At 38.3% G+C, this 21,581-nt stretch overlaps 1 protein-coding gene and 1 long non-coding RNA gene across 2 annotated transcripts in view; both read left to right on the top strand.

Annotated features, from left to right (window-relative positions):
- The first annotated feature begins 3,902 nt into the window (after positions 1 to 3,902).
- LOC308614323 lies at positions 3,903 to 12,235 on the top strand. Its single transcript, XR_014015377.1, has 3 exons — positions 3,903 to 4,021; positions 6,414 to 6,573; positions 12,029 to 12,235. It is a non-coding gene; the product is annotated as an uncharacterized lncRNA (long non-coding RNA).
- Positions 12,236 to 15,017: 2,782 nt separating this feature from the next.
- Positions 15,018 to 21,581, top strand: part of LOC308614321 (uncharacterized protein) — a 59,805-nt gene continuing 53,241 nt past the window's right edge. Inside the window, exons 1-2 of the mRNA XM_081228640.1 lie at positions 15,018 to 15,046; positions 17,016 to 17,138. Coding sequence (XP_081084766.1) covers positions 17,066 to 17,138 — 73 coding nt within the window. The 5' untranslated portion in view covers positions 15,018 to 15,046; positions 17,016 to 17,065. The remainder of the gene's footprint in view (positions 15,047 to 17,015; positions 17,139 to 21,581) is intronic.

The raw sequence follows: 21,581 nt of genomic DNA, 5'->3' as shown, positions 1-21,581 counted from the left end.
TATATCACCACAAATTTAGACTTAATTCTGAGTTATTTATGTTACACAATCAATTCCAATATATTTCTATTACACAAAGATCTTAATTAGTAAGAACATTGTTCTTTTTATTACAATTATGATACTGTATTCCCCAAAATTTGCATTCAAATTTTCACTACAAAACAAGCAATTTTACCTTTATTGTTGCACCTAACCAAGTGTCATTTGAAATAATATTAGAAATCTCACCGGCAAAGGAGTGAAATTTTAAAAGCTTTAATTTGAACTAGATGAATAAAGTAATCAAACCATTAGAAAATTAACTGATTTTCTATTTAAAGAATCTGATGGAACTCATATAGCACCAGAATCACTTAATTATTCACAAAGCTCCTATTGGATCACAAGAAAACTTGAAATGGAAGATGAGCAAAAGTAATTTAAAATAATGAGCATTGATCTAAATGAAAAGTCCTTCATTTCGTAATCTGTTAACCTACATTTGGCAGGTGCAACTATACAATAATTTGGGGGGGACTGTCTTCTTAAAAAAACCTCACTGATGCTTCATCATTAGGTTTTTGTGTTTTGCTTTTCATGTGACCTATGGTATCATTAATACCACAATGGAAGATGGTAAATATCAAGGAGAGTTCGTGAAGTTTGCATATTTATCAACAACTTTCTTGAAAAATGAAAACTCAGTACTTTTTGTTATTATTAAACATGAATTTACTGTTTCATAGTTTAGCAAAACCAAAAGACTTTGTTGAAAACTATTATGAAATTGTTATAAGATAATAAACTGTTTTAGATTTATGCCATACACTACATGACATATAATAATATGTGATAAAACCACAGTAGCAAGAATGCTCAGAATCTTTTCTAGATAGGACTAGTCCTTTTCTGATTTCCCTTTATATTTCACAAGCCATTGTGACCATCAACACTGATGACTGATGATCTGGTGGGATTGTGTATCTCACAGGCCCAGCAGGCACAACTGGCGAGTACACCGAGTGGTCAGCAGGAATGACAGTGCTGAATGGTCTATCCACTAGAGAGCCTGAGAGTTTGTAAGGGAGCACACTTCATTTTGTCAAAGGAGTTTTCTCTTCTCTTCACCCAACACCCAGTCCATTACTACATCCTGTTTTCTCTACCTTCAAAATTTATTGAGAATCAAAATTTATTGAGAATCTTAACATATCTACAGCTTCGTTGGCTACCTCTCTGCTTCAAGTAACCATCATATCTAACCTGGATTCCTGAAATAGCCTCTTAACTGGTCTCCATGCTCTACCTTTGTCCCTCAGCAGTGTATGTTCAATACAGCAGCCAACTGATATTTTTAAAATTTAAGTTAGCACCCTTCCTTCCTCTATTAGAAACCCTGCAATGACTCCCTAGTTAGCTCAGAGTAATAGCCAAAATCCTAATTCAATCTCCAAAATCCCACTCCATCTGGCCCCATTACCCCTCTGAACTCATCTCCTGATACTCCCTGCCTTTTTTACTTGCTCCAGCCATGGAGGTCCCCAAATATTCTAAGCATCTTCTCACCTGAGGGTCTTTCCTCTAGCCGGTGCTACTGTCTGGAGTGCTCCTTCTCCAGATATCCTCTTGGCAAAATTCAGTCACTTTATTCCAGAATGCAAATTCAAATCTCATCTCCTTGGTAAAGTTTACCTGACTATCCTATTTAACACTGCTATCCGAACACACCCCTATCTTACTATTGACCCTCTGCACTCTGTTCTACATTTTCCCTTTTTCCCACAGTACTTATCAGGGTCTGTATACTATATTAATTACAGTACTCGTCAGCTTAGCCTATCATACTTCTATCATACTATGGTAACAAAAGACCGCAATGACTTACAACACCAACTTTTACTTGCATGGATTGATAGAGGCCGTGCTTCAGTGTCTTCTTCATTCTGAATATTCCATGCTGAATTGCCTTTCTCCTGGTAGAGAGAAAAGAGAGACAGCAGAAGCTTCTGGCATTTCATTAGCTAAAACAAGTAATATGGCCAAACCTGAGGTCAACAATGTAGGAAGTAAAATCTTCCACAGAAAGGGGCTTAATACTAGTTAATGTTTATGATTTATTGCATGTTCCTCCCACTAGTAACTCAAGGGCAGGACTCTGTCCTGTTTGTTTGTTTTTTCCCTGATGAATATTAACTACCTAGTACAGAGTTTGGCACATAGTAGCTAGTTAGTAAAATTTTATTGAATGAATGAATGAATGAATGAGAGAAAATACACTGTTTTTTTATATGGTTTTGCATTTCATAATCATCCAAAATCTTTCAGAGTTTCCATGGCTAAGGTGAATGCTATGTCTGTTATTAAAAAAAAAGATTATAGGCTTATCTGGTAATTTATTGTTGATATTTAACTTCTAGTGAGTATATAAGAGTATGGTGGAGGATGATGAATGACTTTCCAGTGGTCAGGAGATGAGGGTTCTGTAGCTTTGTCACCGGCTACTTGCCCTTGAGAATGTTTCCTTTGTTACCAGAATCCATATAGCAATGGGCCTCACCCAAAGGAATGTGTCATGATTGGTCTAGGCCAATAATGGCACTACTTTTCTTCTCTTAGCCCTTACAGAGTTTGTTCTGGGATGATTTGCTAAAGAGGAAGTTTGCTGAGGGCATCTGGGAATTAATTTCCTCCCTAATCGAAGAGAGTGTTATAGCGAGAATGTCTTTTTTAGCCCTCCTCTCCTTATCTTCCATCCATGATGCTATTGGGTGAAGATGACATGCCTGGAGTTATGGTAGCCATTATGTGACCATGAGGTGACAAACATGGGGATAAAAACAAACACATGGAGAATGAAAAATTAGAGCAGTGGAGAAAGCCAGTGTCCTTTATCACATTGTTGAACTGCCAAAACAGCCCTGAAATTGCCGGCCTACAAAATTCTTAGTAAGTAAACAATGCATGCACTTAAGCAGTGGTTCAAAACACTGTAATTTGGGTATTTTGTTCTGGCAGCTAAATGCATCCTAACTGAGACAGATCAGTTGGGTCAAAAAAAGATCATAAACAAATATTATAATATCTCATAAACCAATAATATGTTTCAAAAACATCTGAAATAAGTAAAGAATACAAATTAAAAGAATAATTTTGGCATATTGCCAGTATATTTGATATGGTCAAAATGCTAGAATGGGGAAAAACTTTAGAAAATAATTAACTTGATTTTTCCTTACATTGACTCAAAGAAGTAGTTTGAATATTTTTTTATCTGTCAACCAGCTGTTTTAAAATCACATAGATTCAGTCATAAATTGAAACATTCTACCCATGGTTTATCACCACTTTAACGTGAAAATACAAAAATATGTAGTAATTATTTTACTATTTACCTAGCATACAAGCTTGACTTTGAAAGGGTCTAGTACTAATTTGGAGCTAAATATGGTTTTATAATTTTAGAGGCAATGGGACATACCTTTGGAAGCATCTGTCAATCAATATGAGACTTTGGGTATTAATGTATCACCTCTGAAAAATGGAGGTTTTGCTCCATATTTAGGAAGACACTGTGGGTTTCAGAAGCTATATTTGCCCCTATGGAAAGAGGTCAGTGACATGAGCAAGGGAATAAAAAAATGGCATTCCTATTGAATTGAAAGGTATATTAGTTATTAATCCATTTAACAGTAAATAATAGTTCTATTACCATGGCTTAAACAGGTTTTTTTTTTTTTTTTTTCTCATGAAGCAGGAAGTTAAAGGTGGGAAATTCAGGACTGCCATGACGGTTCAGTGATGCCATTAGGAACTAAAGCTGTTTCCATCCTCAGCTCCTCTATCCTTATTATGCATTTATTAACCCTTATATTTCCTATCTCAGGGCTGAAGAATGGAATTTCCACTTTATATTGGCATTCCTGGCCAGCAGAAGGGGGAGAGCCAAGCCTCATTAGGTTTTGCCTTTTGATTTGAGGAGGAAAATCTGATGATATCTCATTGGCCAGACCTGTGTCACAAGCCTGCCTCTGGCAACAAGGTAGAGTGGGAAGCTATTTTAACTTTCTAGCCTTTATAGTAGAATAACGCAAGGGTGAATAGAATCATAAGTGGGTTCTGGACTCAATAAAGAGTGTAATTATGTGGAAAACATTTTTTTTGGGGGGGGGTCTCTCCTGTCTGGAGCTGAGAAAGTACTTATGAATCTTCATAAACAGAAGGAAGAGGCATCTCTGCCATTCCAGTCCCATTCTCCTTGCCTGCAATCCATTCCCTTCTTCCATGTCTGTGATGTAATCATTACTCATCTTCAGGATCAACTACATAATTTTTGGTGTCCTGGGCAGAAAGAAAATGTGGCTCCCTGACCAATGGTTGAAAAGTCAATCTCCCATTCTGATGCGACCATAATGCCAACCCATGGCAGTGGGTGAACCCCCCCAAGGGACTGCAGCCTCTGTGCCAGGACACACTTCATACCTGGATCTGGAGAGGATGAGAAACCTCTACTGAGCTGCCACTGAATGTACCTTAACCGACTCTTCCAGTTCTGTTTATTCTCCAGTTGTGCTTTGTATGTGATCATAATTCCCTAGCCTGATGGTAAGCCTCTTGGGTGGTTGTAGCTGTGCTTTACACTATTCTTAGTTTCACTCCAGTGCTGAGCCCTTGGTAGATCCTCAGCGCATCATTAATTGTCCTTGTCCTTTGTCCTTAACTATAGCAGGTAGTCTCGTAATGGTAGTCACAATCCTGCTATCCAGTGGCCAGCAGTGAAGTCCTGTCCAATACTGCAGAGGTAAATGTTTGCACAGATAATTTTCTGAAGGTTCTTACCATGCTCCAGGTCAATGTTCTTCCTGGGTACTCCATGGCCAAGGCTTCATGGAGGACCTAAGGCCACATGCAGCATCCCTGATTCAAGAAGGGCTATAGAAACAGAACTCATTTTTGCCCTCCTGGATTTAGATTTAGTTTCTTCTTTAATTACTATTATAAGCTGGGGCCTGACATTGTCTATTCTTTGTGCAGTGTCACATTCAGAGAAATAGCTCAGCCATCAAAAAGTAATTAAAAGCAATCCCACCTTTTACTGATATTTCTTGAAGAAGGTCCAAGAGATTTAATACATAATTCATATCAATATCCTCATACTCTGTCGCTGCCCCCCAAATATCGGTGTCCACACCTTATAATCCACATCCTACAAAAATTCTTATAGAGCACATTTTATTTGGCTCTTGGAATCTTCACGGTCTCCCTCACTCTATCAGATCTTCTCTTTTATTATTATTTTTTGGTAGAACTGTAGTTTCTCCTGATCTCTCCACCCCAGTATTTCCCCTACCCCACAAGATGCATAGAAAGGCCTAGAGGCTTCTCTGACAGGCTCAAAATTTCCCTTCAGTGTTTGGAAACAGAGGGACTGAAAAGACAATGAGAGACTTCACTTTGTGGGGAGAGGGAAACATTTATAATTAAATATCTTTTAAAATTCCCATTTCTCTGAGAATCACTACCCGTGCCTGCCTGGACTCCCTTCCCCCAGGCAAGGAAAAGATCTGTCTCACTGAGTACACACAGAACTGTGCTCGGGGGCAGAGAGCCAAGATTGGTTTCTGTTTATCATGGAAAAGAGCTCAAGGTACTTAGTTTTAAGCTGCACTGAATCTAGTATCATTCATCTCTTTATGTTCTTTTAAAAAAGCCTTTAAAGATTCAGTGCAGAACAACCACCACAGCAAAAAAGCAAATTGTCCTTTGATTCCATAATGGCTTTTATTCCCCAGAACTGCGTGTGCAAATAAAGGAAAGCAAATTATGTTCTGAATTAAACTTTCCTTGCTTCAGCTGGGCTGAGTCACCTTTGACGTTCCATTTTTTGAACAGAGCCAGCCATACGTCTAGAGCTATTTTAAAAGATATCACGTATAAACCTGCAAACTTTAGGATGTTCTACTTGAGGAAAGTCACCTAAAGGAAGGTAACTGAGCTGAATTTACCCATATATTTCCCCAGGCTTCAGTGTCCTCCCAAATCTTTTGGTATCTATAGAGCATCCAGAATATTAAAGTACAGTCATTACAGATGCAGGCCTCTCTGGTCCTCTTAGATGCACCACAGATGGTAAGATGCAATCAGAGGGAGAAGATAAATGCCTTAAACTTCTCCTTGCATATATCCCATGGTAGGGAGATAAGCAAATGGTAAGCAGTTTTTCAGTAAACAACTTCAGAATGTTTCTTAGGTTTTCAAATAGCCAAGAACATAAACGAGAGCCTACAGTCCTAATAACTTAAATACGTCCATGGTAGATTCAGACAGAATGTTATCTGTGGAGGGTGAGAGGAGAGTGAAATCAAATGTATATAATCAACATCAAGCAGAAGACCTAAACATTAGTATTTTATATCTCTGTGCTCTTTCTATAGAATTCATTTTTTCATCCAGAACTGGACATGAAGGCATCCTTAGAGCCTGTACAATCAGCAGCAACTCCCAAATTTCTCTACAGGAGGGGCTTGGGCCATCAGTCTGGTGAAAGGACAAATGCAGCTAGAGCAGAAGTCTGGAAACGATGTTCACTTACAAGTAAGTACACTAGTTTAATTTAGATATAAGTATGTACATATTCATGTAAGTATTCAGGTATCTAGAGGAGAGCTGACGGGAATTATTTGAGGAGGGGGGCGCTGACTAGCACCCTTCCAAGCCACACCTGCCTTGATGCTGTATCTATGTACAGTCCAATCTTCCAAACAGTGAGGTTAGCATTCTAAAATATTTCTGAGAAAGAAACTCTCACTTGGCAATGGTTAGAAACAAACTTTCAGAGGAAGCCAGGGACTCAATTAGACACCTCTGATTTTTTTAGAGGTTTAAAGGAGACAGTTTGATGTATGGCCTCGGGCGTGGATTTTAGAGTCAGAGACTTGTTTTCAAATCCCGGTTCCACTGTTTATTTGTTGTTTGACCTTGGGCAAGCCACTTTACCCCTCTGACTTTCACATTCTTTATTTGTAAGTAACCTACTGCCTAGGGTTTTGTGCATCAAGATGGATCACGATCGTACATACAAACTTCCTGAGACATTGCTTGGCACCTTCTAGATGCTTAGAAATGGTAGCTAATATTATTAATGTCATCATCAATGTTATCATTGTATTGAAACAATATCTGCTCCCATGTGTTGCCCCTCAATGTATTATCCTCATTCATTAACTCAACAAAAAATAATTGAGTCTACCTTGACTCAGGCCTTGTTGTAGGTCATGAAGACACCAAGAAGTTGAAGATTTGGGAAAGTGGACTTGCACATGAATTTCTAACAATAACCTGGTAATTAATGTACAAAGTACTAGGGGTGTGCTGAGGAGAAGGCCCTGAATCCTGACTGTGGGGAATGGGGTAAGCTTCATAGAAGAAGTGACATATTTTTGCAGGTTCTAAAGGATGAATAGAAGTTCATTAGCTGGGGGTTGGGATATGGGGGTGGAGAATTCCAGATGGAGAGAAAGAACAGTGTGTGTAGAGGAAAACGCGTTTAGAAGTACAGAGTCCTTTCACGTGAGTAGTCCTAAGAAACCAGAACATAGGTTTAAGGAAAGGGAGATGCTCATGAGGTTGGGATAGGAGAGGAGTGGCAGGATATGAATGTGAATTATAGTCGGAAACCTTGTAAGGCTGACAAGTTCACGCTTACACTGTGTGCACCGCAGTGCCACAGGGAGGTTTTGAAGCCAGGAAATGTCACAGAAAGATTTGTGTTTTGGAAAGATAATTCTGGTATGTTGTGAAGGGTTTATGTGGGAGAAATATGAGATGAGATGCAGGGACACTAATTAGAAAATTTTTGCACTAAGGAGGCATTTTAGGTCAGAGGCAGTGGAAATAGATGAAGGTGTATTTCAGAGACAGAAAGGCAGGACCCTTAAGTGAAAATATTTATGCCTTACTACAGAGTCTCTTTTAACTATTCTAAGACAACTGTTGTCTGTTGTGAGTTTTCTAGATCTTCCGTTTGTCACAGCAAACATTTCCCAGCCCTTTAATTGATTCAGTTTAGAGCTGCTTTGTCTTCCCTAGCATACTTTTTTTGTGAGTGATCTAAATCTGTCATTTTCCTCCTTTAAAATGAGAGCCTAAATTGAAACCCATACTTCAAATGTAGACTCATCATCCCTTGCAAACCAAACAATGTACATCTAGTAAATTATTATAAAATGGCATTGTCTTTTTTTTTTAGTCTTGTCATAATCTTTTGAACTCGTGGTCAACTAATACCCCCAGATCTTTTTTGCCTTAATAGTTGTTATGCCACCTTTTAGCATTTGATTTACAAGGTTTCCATTTGTCCACATAATCTGATCATTTGACAGGCTGAATCAGTTGGGCAGGTGTCTGGGAAAACCCCTGGACAGTTACATTTTAAAAGAGCCTATGTTGCTATATAAGTGAGAATGATTTATGAATAACCATATCTATTAAGCTGTTTGGTAAGCTGTTGGTGTGGAATTCTATAGAGTAAGCCATGGTTCAAAATATTTATCTTAAATCTGGAGTCCAAGACACCTAGCTCTGAAATACCCCATCCCCCAGCTATTTTACAGCAGAGGAATATGTGGGGGAGGGAAATGAGCAGTCTGTCTTAAAAAAATACATTTAGACTTCATTTGATTTGTAGATCATCAACAAGTTCACCCATCATTTCCCATAAACCTAAATCATCTGTATAAATACAATAAGGTATAATGATAGTTCATGTGAAAAAAACTAAAGATTTTTGTTGATAAACTCATCATGTGGCCTTCAGCATATCATCTTCTTAGATGTGCCTTAGTTTACTCATCTGTAAAGTAGAGAAGACAACAATAAAAGTAATAACAATAATTCATGGGGGTCATTATAAGGTTTAATCATATTTATGAGATAATTAGAATTCTTCCAGTCTTATAAAAAGCACTATATAGTAAGTACAGTATAAAAGTTTGTTAACTAAGAAAGTGTCATTCTCTCCCGTCACTACCACAGACATGCAGCCAACCTTCCCCCACCCCTTTCATACTCTATGTTCTTTAGCTTACACTCGTTGGAATGAAAATATTTGATCATTCATCAAGAAACATTTATTAAGCACCTACTATATTCCAGACACTGTATTTACCTTGTGCTTATACAAGATTAAGAAAACATGATCTTTACTTAAAAGATTTAGAATCCAGTGGTTTTTAAAAATGCTTAAACCTTCAATTATAGCATAGACTATATGGACAAATCAGTGACTTCCAACCTGTGAAGTTATTTTAAGTATTTGAGCATCTATATCCATTTACATATTTTCTTTTAAAAATAGTTACTAGTTGTATGACTGTTGCATGTGATAGGAAGCTGGGGACTGTAATGTGTTTTATCCTAAAAATAAATCCTTAAAAATGTAGGCACTGTTGATCACTTAGAAACAGATGAGAATTCTCTGGGGCAGAGGTGACTAGAATACAAGAGGGATAAAGCCAAATTAATGTTGGTAAGTAATTATGGGCATATTTATGCATCATGGAAGTTATCTTTGCTAGACTGTTTCAGACATTGTCATCTCGAGCCTTTTTTGCAATGAGATAATAAATAAATATCATAATCTTATCCACATTTAACTGTGCATATTTGACACAGAGATCAATAAAATACCTTTTCCTATGTATGCCTTCCAGCACCCCACACATAAACCAGAGGTCAAACAGCATTGTGAAAACATTGATCTTTCACTACCCTACTATGGTCATTTTAAACATTTCCAAACATTCTTCACTGACAATACTATTATAAGTCAATTCACCTTGCAGTAACCTATACTTAATAAACTGACAACTGAAATGGTCAGGCTAGCTGTATAGCATTCTTTCCTGCCTATATCCAAAGTCTAATTTACTTTTTTCAAACATAGCAGAAGATGAAGCTGGCATAATAAGGCTGTATCCAATCACTCTCCCAGCTCAGAGGAACTTAAACTATTTCAATTCATTACCACTCCCTTTCCTCCATCATTCCTCCTTCTCTTGGGATGACAGGTGTTCTGGAATATCGCAGGATGAAATTACAGTGATACACTGAATAGGACCAAACTAGATCTGCAAGCAAAGAATGGCACCACATCCTTTGGGGCTTTACTGAGTGCACTGGGGGCTTCCCAGGATCGCCAGGGCTCCCCTGCAACAGATGGGAAGGCAGCCCAGTTGAAAATTTGGCTTCAGGCTTTGGACGGGCCTCACTGGAGTGAAGGCTGGATGTTCTGCAAATTATGATATAGTGTCTACAGAGCTTTTGAACACATCACAGATTGCCCTGCTGGAAGTAACTTGGCTGAGCCATCTCTCATTCCTGTACGAATCCTAAAGAGTCACCATGTTTCTAAAAATCCTTATTTTCTATCCTTTTCCCTCTCAAATGCATTGCTTCCATTTTTATGCTTTTGACACAGAGGCATCTAAAATAATGCATCTAATAGAATTTAAACATTTGAAAACACTAAAGGCAGATTGGCAGGCTATTTCTGCTTCCTACTCTGGTAAACTTGAGGACACGCACCAGGAACCTACTAACGGCTTGAATAGAGGTATTTACGGGAAAGAAGGGGCAGATTGAGAGGGGTGAAGACTATAAGCTAGAAGAAAAAATATTGATTAGTATTTCAAATAACTCTACAGCTGCTCAATTATGCATAGAGGCCTCCCACGGTTCATGGACCCTGAACTGAAGTTGCAGGGATTCGATTCCTGTTCAGGCACTTGCTCACCAAGTCAATTTCAACAAGTGATTTGATCTCTCTAGGCCTCAAGGATGTCCTCATGTGCAGATGAGGATAACAAAAGCACTGTTTCTCATGGGTTGTTATGAGGATTAAACGAATAGGAGCATGCACGTAATAAACACTCAAAAATTGAAATGCTTCAACAAACTGTTAGAACTCTTATTGCAAGTGAAATTGTTTTATAAACTCTCATATTTATAAACCTCAGAAAATACATTTTACCAATCCTAAAATCACCCACCTGTTCGGAAGGGTTAGACTAGTAATCTTGTTATTACGGCCTCATAAAGGGTAACTACTAAGGTTCTGTAAATATGCAGACAAAAGGAGCTTTGGGACTGAGCTCGAGTTGCAGTGGATGTAAAGACAAAGGAGAACTTCTCATGTTTAGGGAAGAAGAGTCAGGAACAGGATGGAAAAGAGATTTCAAAGCTGAGCCAGAATTTCTTAATTTGCCTTAAACTCAACGACCCTCTAAACGACTTCTATGTTGGCAGGTTATTTTTTGCTTTTGTTTTGTTTTTGTTTCTAATTCTATTGGAAGATATTTTCCATGGGAACATATTTCTGGCTATAAATAGGAAATCATGGTAAAGCAGGTTTCACTTTGCTGAACTTATCGATTCTATAAAATGAAAGCAGCACATATATACATCTGGCCAGGGCAAAGGGCACTCTGCGAGGAGTCAGGCTTGTTTCTTTCTAAACTGCCTTTCTTGGCCCTTTCAAATCCAACAGGGCTGAAAAGGAAAAAGGGTGTTCTTTAGCTTCACACAAACTCACAGCCATTTTGATGACAAGAAAGCAGTGTTGCTTACCAATGTGTCTTTGTTCAAGTGATAGCAAGCCCATTGAAACCTCTGATGGAGCTCATTGAAAATAATAGGCCCCATTATCTTCCCTGGCAATGCTGCCATGAGAGCTTCAAACACTGAAATAATGACAGCACATATTGGACGTACAGCAGAAAGGCAGAGCATGATTATGGGCAATTTCTGGCTCTCTTCTACACACCTCTGTGTCTGTAGAGGGGGCAGGGGGCAAGGCAGGAAGGCACAAAGAAGGGGCGTTTCGTCTCTGTGCCCTTTGGGGATGTTTGTATCTTTCAAACTTAAATGTTTTGTCTTAACATAATTTGTAAAAGTGAAATACCAATTTCAGAATCGCTGAAGAAGCCAGAGTTTAGGAGTAATGGATTCCTTAATTTGGTATTGAAATTCTGTCATATTTGGTTACTCCTAGGGATGGCCACTGCAGAATTGGTATGAAATTTCTATCTGAGAGACAGCAAATGCAGTAACACAGGGTGGCCCGGGGCTCAATCGATAAGAGGACCGTTCCGGTGAGATCACAAAGGCCTTCGTTTCCCCAGGTCAGCTCTCTGTGTAAACCCTGGTGTTGCCAGCAAATCTGATTTTCTGGAGTTGGAAGGAACAAACGGGAAGAGGCAGAAGCCTGGAAGGGAGGAAAACATTAGCTCCCAGGAAAACACACAGAGCGGGAACAGGACTCAGGCTGTGAGAAATTACCAGGAGGAACACTCTCCTGAGGGCTCAGTGAGGGCTGAGCAGGAAAGCCTCTCCTCCCTCCGGGAAGAACTAGCTCTATCTCCTTAAAGGGGGCAGGGGGAGGAATATTTGCTTTGGGGGAAACTCTCTTTTTGTCACTTGTTATTACCTCTATGTTTTCAGAAATGAAGTGTCTGAAAAGCACCACCCAACACACACAGACATTATTTTTTTCATTTGAAACAAGTCTGAAGAACACAATGTGCCATGTACATCACCCCTGAGGCTCGTGTTTAATATCAGAACAAGATGGTCTCCCTGCTTCCCTTGTGCCTGACTAGAGCTGGGGAGAGGCCCGTGGCAGTAACAGCATCGTCCGGCTGCTGTGGCAAAATGATGAGAAGTGACAGGAAGGAAAAGGATATCTAATAGAAACTGCCCACAAATCTATCCAGTGGTTGAGGCTGGCAGTTACGTTCCCCCAGTCCCAGGTAGGGAGTATTGAGAAGCAACTATAAGGGTTTATTGGGACTTAATCTATACAAGAAGTAAACTTCCTCTCCACCCTCATCCTTCTTCTGTCATATGCCTCTCTATATTCAGTCTGGCGTGTGACTACTTCCTTCAAGGGGCACAGTCCAAGTGACAATGTTATTTTATTTGAGAGATGTACCCCTTGGGAAACGTATGCCAGTCTACCTTACCAGATGTGTGATCGCACACGTGCACGCTGATGCCACACACGGCCCCTCCATGTCACACCAAACCACAGAGAGGCCTGAACCAGCAAAAGGCAAGTGAGGATTTTCTGGGTGGCTTGGTGTCTGCATAGCAAGGTGCTGGCCAGGTCTCTACACCTTGATGCATCCATTTCTTCAGCTAGACTAAAAGCTCCTTCAGAGTGATGACATTTCTGTCTCCATGTCTGGCACCTAATGGATGCTACAGAGATACTTCCGAATTAAACTCTCAATCGAATATAAAAATCATTACTACTAGAAGTAAAATGTAAGCAGCTTTTAAGAAAAAAAGTAAATATCTTGTTTATAGCTTCTTAAATTATGTAAATTTTGCCTTTCTAAAGTCTCTTTGAAGTGGAATTCAAGGCCAAAATTTCATTATATTTATTAAACTCTGTCTTATTCCCTTCAGCCTTCTATACCAAAACATCAGAGACTGTGTAGCTTAGAAACAACAAAAATTTATTTCTCACAGTTCTGGAGGCTGGGAAGTCTAAGGTCAAGGTGTTGGCAGACTCTGTCTGGTGAGAGCCCACTTCCTGGTTCACAGATAGAGGCTTTTTTACTGTGTCCTCACGTAGCAGAAGGGGCTAGGAAGCCCTATGGTGTCTCTTTTATAAGGGCACTAACCTCATTCATGAAGGCTCAGCTTTTGGGGGTACACAGACACTCAGACCACAGCAAACTCCAAATAAGATGTCTTCTCTTCCCTTTGAATCTGGCAAGGCATTTTACTCTCAGACCATTTCACTATTACAGGTGCTTTCCCCTGAAATCTCTCTCTCAACAGCAATTCATCTTCTTGTCTACCATGCTTGTTTTGTCCTCTTTTTATTGGGGGGGGTAATATCTGTTTATTTACTTATTTCCTTTTTACAAGTTTGTTTACCCTTTAAACAAAAGTGCTGACTTGGTGAAATCAAAGTCTTAATAGTCAATAGGAAAAAAATTACAAAAAGGGTTCCACTGTTTTGAGATCTATAATTTCTTAATATTTATTAAAGTTTAGTCCAAGAATAACTTAAATGGGTTGCTGATTATTTAGAAAACAAATTCTAGGCTCTACTCCAAATCTTCTAAATTGGAAGCCTTGGGGATGGCCTTCCGGAGTCCTGCATTTCCAGGTGGCTGTCCAGCTGGGAACATCCCCTACAGTAGGTATCCAAACAAGTACATGAGTACAGTTAGATTCAGGCCTCAGAAAGCATAGCGGGACCCATGTTTCTAGGTGAAACCTCACAATTATAGCTTCCAAACAAAACGAATAAGTTCTGTATCACCTCTCAAAAGCAATCTCTCAGTATTGCCCTGTTTTCTGTCCATAGTGTAAATAACAGTATTGAAGAACTTTCCAAAGCCATAGATTTTGTTTTAAGGGGCTGGAAGGAAGATATGGTACAATGTATCAGAGGACGTGTTTCAACTCTTAGGGCATGTCCTGCTGTAGAATTGGCTGTGAATTAAAATCTGCAGAGTGTTCAATAGTGTGGTCTGTTAATAGCACACACAAAGCACTAACCCTCTTTCAAAAAACAGTGCTTAGGGAACTTTTGAATCTCTCCCTCTAGCATACCTAGAGTATTTAACCCTCCGAATGGACCAATTAAATTATTTTCAGTAATGATCATGTAATAATTGGTGGTAATCATTAATTTCTTGATCCATCTCTTATTTTTAAAGCAAAACAGTAACAACTTAAAAAGAATATATTTCAACTTTAAGTAAGTTATTCAAATTTGTTATATTATTTCACGTATAATCTAAAATTTGCACTTGCCAGCAATATGCAGTTCACTTGTTTCACTCTTGCAAATTTTAAACACGCGTACAAACTTCAAGTAGTCACCTAGAATAACAGAACTAATTCATGTTTTCTTTCTTCATTTTACAGTGAGGTACAATCATTGTTCATCTCCTATTTAAACCCAGGAATATGTGGAACCACAGCATTTGAAGACAAACTTAAAGGATGTCAAACTATTTCGAACTACTTTTGAACTAAACTTGTGTAGGTGGGTCCACATGTATCAGGGGCTACTGTATGACTGGGAGTTCTCTAAAGTACATTTTATGTAGGATATAGTGTTTATTAAGGAATAAATAATAAAATGTGCTAATTTGAAGGTCACATACCTATTATTAGAACTCAACTGTAACCTCAGTGACTGTTTAGAAATTAGATCAACAAGAAATTTATTTCAGTGGAATATTTCATTATTTGACATTGTTTAGAATTGCTGGTGCACGGTGGTAATGAAAAGTGGACAGTTTTTTGGTAGGTTTTATAGTAAATAAATTTTAAAATTCTTTGCAAACAGTGCACCTTCTTTTAGTCTGCACCTGGGGTGGTAGATCCCATCGCACAGCTGTGATTGGGAGTGGGGAAAGTTCAACATCTGTGTTTGTCTCTCCTTTGATGGATGCTAGTAGTTTGCATAATTTAAGGCATTGAACTGTGTATCTCACCTTGGTAGTTAGGGGATTCTTTTTCTGTTTTTACTGGTTGTGTTCCATTGGATGGTGGCAAAATAGCACTGGTGGTGCTGGGCAGTTCAGGCTCCCATATTGACATCACTTTATGGCAGACAATACTGGCATTTCTTTGCCTGGAAGTAGTCACCTGGTTTTATACCATCCCATACCTCATTTAACCTGAAGCTCCTTCCTCTGCTCCAGCCAGTCCAGTATTCTTGCAGCCAGTGGAACAGGGTTTTGTGAAACAATTGAATGTTTGTGATTTAATTTCATCCTCACTGAAGTCACTGAAGGGATATATTTTTTTTTACTATTTTGTGGATGAAGAAATGGAGTTTCAGTGAACTAGGAAGTGGCAGAGTTATAATTAGTGCCCAAGATTTCTGCCTGTGTCCTTCACTTTTGCTTGTATTATCTCCCTCTTAGGAAACATCACTCTTATATTCTAGACTATGTAAATCCTTTCTAATTTTTCATTCTCTCTCCCTTTTTCCCCATAAAATATTCTCCCACTACTCCGACATCATGGAAATGATAGCATATAATGTGTGTCTAATATTTAACAGTTCGAAAGGTCTTCCATATTTTCTTATTTTGTCTTCCTAAATTAGCTCTTCCCTGAAAAGCAAAGGTTAACATGACCTTTAGGTCATATGGGTCATAGAGTTGCAACTGGAGTCAAGGTCTCTGATTCCAGTCTTGGACTCTTTCTGCCATACACCACACCTTTCCAGTTTTGAAACAGCTTTTTGCGTCTTATCTCTTGGGATTGCCTTCTATGCCATTCGAATATTATTTACTTTTTTACGTATGTGTTAGTCTTTTTTCTTTTCCCCAACTGATTGACTGGAAATATCTCTTTGCCATTATCAGTCCTTTGGCTCTTGGCATGATTTATTTTCTGAGTCTCTTCTTCATATTACAGGTACTTTTATTAGCATATTATTACCATTCTCCACGGTACAATATTTTTACCTTTGTTTAAATTATTATTTGAGCCCAGCATCTTTCCATATTTTGCAGCATCTTCTTGGCCTAAATTCCTCTACCTGCATGTTCAGTCCTTCTCTTGAGCTGTACCCTGTGATGTGTCACTATGCATTTGGTTTCCCAGCTCCAGACATGTGACTGCCTCACATTCTCTCACTGCAACAGTCATCCAGATGAAGCATTAGAGAGAAAAATTAGTAGAAGGAAGGGTAAACTGTTTAGAAAATTCTGCCTTGAAATTCTGCTGGAAATTTCCATCCATGACCTAGTAACAGATGAAAGATATATCTTCAGATTAGACAAATGCCCCAGAAATCACCTGAATTTGGATTTTAAAAAAAGAAAGCCTTGCTCACATGACTGTAGCTATCATCAGGACAGTAGATGAATGCAATTAAATACCACTGAACTAAGAGTTCAAAGACTATGAACTCACTAGAGTTCAGACATCATAGAGTTGAGGTCCTTGAGAGCACAAACTGTCTAATTATTAATATTCATATTCCTGGTACACAGGTATTTTTGCCTTATATACATCCTCAGAAGTTTGTTAGTTGAATGAATGAATGAACAAAGTAAGAATGACATCAAGCACAGCTTCAACTCTGGCTCTGCCACATACTAACTGGATAACCCAAGGTGAGTCAATAATTTTCACCGTAACAGCTTTCCTGTACATAAACCTGGGATTTGAAGTGAATAGCTACCTTAACCTTGGTGTTATTATGAAAATAAAATACTGCATGCTTGTTAATGGTAACTAGGTAATGAGCTTGTTAAATGGTAGTGCCATATATTTCGTATCAGTTAGAAATGGTGTTGGCTGAAAGTAACAGAAACATTTCAACAAAGAGCAGTTTATTTTTCCTATATAATCTAAAGACCAGAGGTTAGCTAATGCCAGTGTTGGTCAGCAGCTCAGTGATGTAAGTGTCCGTGTCTCCTCAACTTCTTTCACCTTTTATGATCACAAATGACTGCAGCAGCACCAGCTGCCATACTGTGTTCTAGAAAAAGGCAGGTAGGAAAAGTGACTCCAGTAGTGTGTTTTCTTTTATCCAGAAAGTTAACATTTCCCTAGAAACTTCCCTAGCAGACTTTAAGATTTCATTGGACAGAACTTTTTAATGACTACTCCTAGGAGTTTTTAAAGTAACAGAAGGGACTGTCATGAATGGCTTTAGCCAATCATGTTTCATTACCTAGGGTTGGGCAAACTCTGCTCCAAACAAAATTAGGATGCTGTAAGCCAGAAAAAATGCTATGAGAGGTTCTTGGGAAGACATCCAACCGCGTCTTCCACGTACATATCTGGAGATGTTATGAAGAACAAGATTTTAGGAGAGAAAAACAATATGCCAATGCTTGCACTGTGTGTGTGTGTGTGTGTGTGTGTGTGTGTGTGTGTGTGTGTGTGTGTGTGTGTGTGTGTGTGTGTGTGTGTGTGTGTGTGTGTGTGTGTGTGTGTGTGTGTGTGTGTGTGTCGTGATAGTGATGGTGGGAGTTTTAACGTTTTTCTTCCTTGATTGCTAACTGCCTAGTTTGGGAAAGGACTGGCAGAAATTCATCTGGTATGTGATGTCTTTAAAGTGATGGATTCTCTTAGAATCAGCCAATTTTGATGCTGCCCTGTGGAAATCCCTGCTTTTCTAGCTTTGCCAAGTTAGAGTAATGGCCACAGTCTGTCTTTGCAAGAGCAGGAGCTTTAGCTGACTCTCCAATCTGTCATATACTTTACTCTTTAAGTTTTGATACTGAAAGGAGAAGGCATTCCATATCATCAGTGTAAAGTGCCTGTTGAAGTGAGAATCATAAAAGTAATAATTATAGTGTACGGTAGAGAAACTCATTCGGTCCGATAGGCTTCTGACTTATGTATTCTCCCTTAATTATAGGATCAACCCAGTATGCCATTCCTGCAGTTTCTGGTGACTCACTGCTTCTTTTACATGACGATGTATGGCATACTTAAATAGGGTATTCATTCCATCATCTGCTTGACAGCAATCCTAGCGCCCCCTCCTTCCCCTCTCACATCCCCTGGGAAATTCCCCTGCCTACCTCCCATCATGGAAGTAACTAGAACCTCGTGCTCTGACTCTCTGCTTATTTATGAAGTCAGTGTTTACTTTGTTGACCCATCAGTGTTTAAAAAGGAAAGGAGGGAGACATCTGTGACCCAGACAATGACAAGAGGTCTCAATTTACGACTGCCAAATTGCCGAGTGATTTTATTAATACCAGCCTCTGAAACACAAGAAAAAGTTCCTTTTAAAGCCTTTTGGTCACATGGCAGGAATACAATCCTATATGAATTATCAGCTAAGTTTCTTTTTTTTTTTCTGCACACACAGTAAAGCCTGGATTATTTACAGTTCATCAGGATGCTTCAGGGTTATACTGCTGCCAACCAACAGATTTCTTTGTTTTAAGATTGCAATAGATACTACATATTTTACTGTAGTAAATTTCTCATTTCTCACTACAGCCACACAAAAGCCAAAGGTCCTTCAAATTAGCTGGAGGGCACTTAGTAATAATTTATATCTACCACAATAATGATAGCCCCATCTTTTTATTAATTATACAGACTCCCTCAAGATATTTTATTTTCAATCTTGATGGAAGTTTTCACTTTATTAGGCTTCTATAGATTGCCTTCTGGATTCATATAGAAGCTGTTTAGAAGCTATCTTTGCTTCTGTTTTTTTCAGCCCAACAAAGTAAAATCATTCTGTTCTTGGCTATTCTTCCAAACTTGATTCTTTACCTTGTAGTCCATTTGGAATTAACATGAGTTGAACTATTCATTCCACATGAATTAGTAGGTTTTTAAAATTATTGTCCATTACTTGCTCAGATACTGTGGTTTATTTGAATCCAGGGAAAGTCAAACTATACTACAAATTCATATTAGGGAGCCTCAGTTGATATATTAAAGGTAAAAGCAGCAAGGCGTTTTTTTCCTTAAAACTCATCAATATTAATTGAATAAATAAGGCATTAGAGACTCAGTATTTCAGAAAGATGGCTGATAATCTGCTCAGGCTGCCAAAATATGATAGACTGGTTGGCTTAAGTAAAAGATATGTATTTTCTCACAGTTCTTTAGGCTAGAAGTCCAGATCAGGTTGCCAGAATGTTCTGGTTCTGGTAAGAACTTTCTTTCTGGCTTGCAGACAGCTGCATTCTCACTGTGTTCTCACATGGCAAGGAGAGACAGAGAGCAAGCTCTGTGGTGTCTCTTCTTATAAGAGCACTAATCCCATCTTGAGGATACCATCCTCATGACTTATTTGCCTCTCAAAGGCCCCATCTCCAAATGCCATCATATTGGGGGCTAAGGCATCCACATATGAATTTCGGGGGTACATAATTCAGCCAATAACACTGGCTAAAATAAGTAAATATCCTCTAGCAGAAAACATTTAATACTGCTAATTTTGATAGATCAAAAAAAGTGTAGGGCTTCCCTGGTGGCACAGTAGTTAAGAATCTGCCTGCCAATGCAGGGGACATGGGTTCGAGCCCTGATCCGGGAAGATCCCACATGCCGCAGAGCAACTAAGCCCGTGTGCCACAACTACTGAGCCTGTGCTCTAGAGCCCACGAGGCACAACTGCTGAAGCCTGTGTGCCACAACTACTGAAGCCTGCACACCTAGAGCCTGTGCTCCGCAACAAAGAGTAGCCCCCACTCACCGCAACTAGAGAAAGCCTGCGTGCAGCAATGAAGACCCAACACAGCCAATAAATAAACAAATAAATAAATAAATAAAATCTATTTTAAAAAAAGAAGTGTAAATGTCAGTTGAATTAGCAAAAAAGAAAAGGAAATCTTCAGATGCTAAAAACAAAGAACTTTAAACAGAGAAGGTAAACTTACACTTAGGTTAACTAGAGTGGGTTATTGTCCAAGTAACATAATAGATTGGGTTTTAGTTCCCCATCAGAGAAAGAACATGAGGCTCTGGACCCATACAAAGCAAAATGTTGGCACTACAACGTATGCATGAGTCTAAGAACCTGAAAGTGTGGACAAGAAAAAAAAATCAAGATATGAGGAGATGTTTGTGCTCTGTAAAATAAATCTGAGGAAATTACCAGAAAGAAGCAAGAGAAGTAAAAACACAGAAAACATGCAAAGGAGCTTAATAAACAGATAAAATAAGGTTGTGCAACATTCCACTAATAGGATTCCAGAAATAAAAAATAGATAGGCAGGTAATAAATTTTGAAAACAAACACACAAACAAGCAAATATTTATTTATTTATTTATTTATTTATTTATTTATTTATTTATTTATTTATATACCACACCTAGGCACACTATAAACCAAATACAGAATATCAAAGACAGAGTAAACCTGAGAAGCTAACAGGCAGATCATAGTCAAAAAGCCATTTGACTGACAACAAGCTGTTAAACTGCAATAACAGAGGTCAGATGATAATGGAATGATATCCTCAAATTGCTAAGTAAAATTACCTTTGAGACTAGAAATTTATATTTCGTTAACCTAGCCTTCAACCATGAGGCCATACTAAAATTAGTAAATGAATATATTTCTGGAAAAAAGAAAATTAACTTAGAAGTAAAATGGGAGATGCAATAAGCGGTAGAATGTATTTTATTATTTTTTATACTTTTCTGTATGTTTGAAATATGATTAAAAATAAGAAATTATAAAGACCTTTTTAACTAGTAATGAAAGCATGACTTTCTGACTCCCCCACCCCCTTTCCCTCTCTCCCTTTTTTGCTTTCTCTCTTACTACTTTTCTGCAGAACTTAAAACTTATGCAAGACAGTTTAACCGTTAGGTAGTATAGGAAGAATATCAGGGATCTGTGAACTTTCAAGAATTTTCAAGAATATTTGCAACCTGTATACAAACTTTACTGTCTCCAAAATAATTTTTTTAAACTGCAGTCAAATTTTTAAATGTTTATTAAACTGTCTACTATACAAAATATTGACAACCTCATTAAACATTAAATTTAAATTCCATAAAAATTTTACTTCATAAGAAAAAATTTAGATTTTTTTTTTACTTTTAAGGAATTCCTAAAATTCCAATTT

This window comes from Mesoplodon bidens, assembly GCF_964165515.1.
Source record: "Mesoplodon bidens genome assembly, chromosome: 3".
NCBI classification, from domain to species: domain Eukaryota; kingdom Metazoa; phylum Chordata; class Mammalia; order Artiodactyla; family Ziphiidae; genus Mesoplodon; species Mesoplodon bidens.
This window is presented reverse-complemented; position numbering and strand designations above follow the sequence as displayed.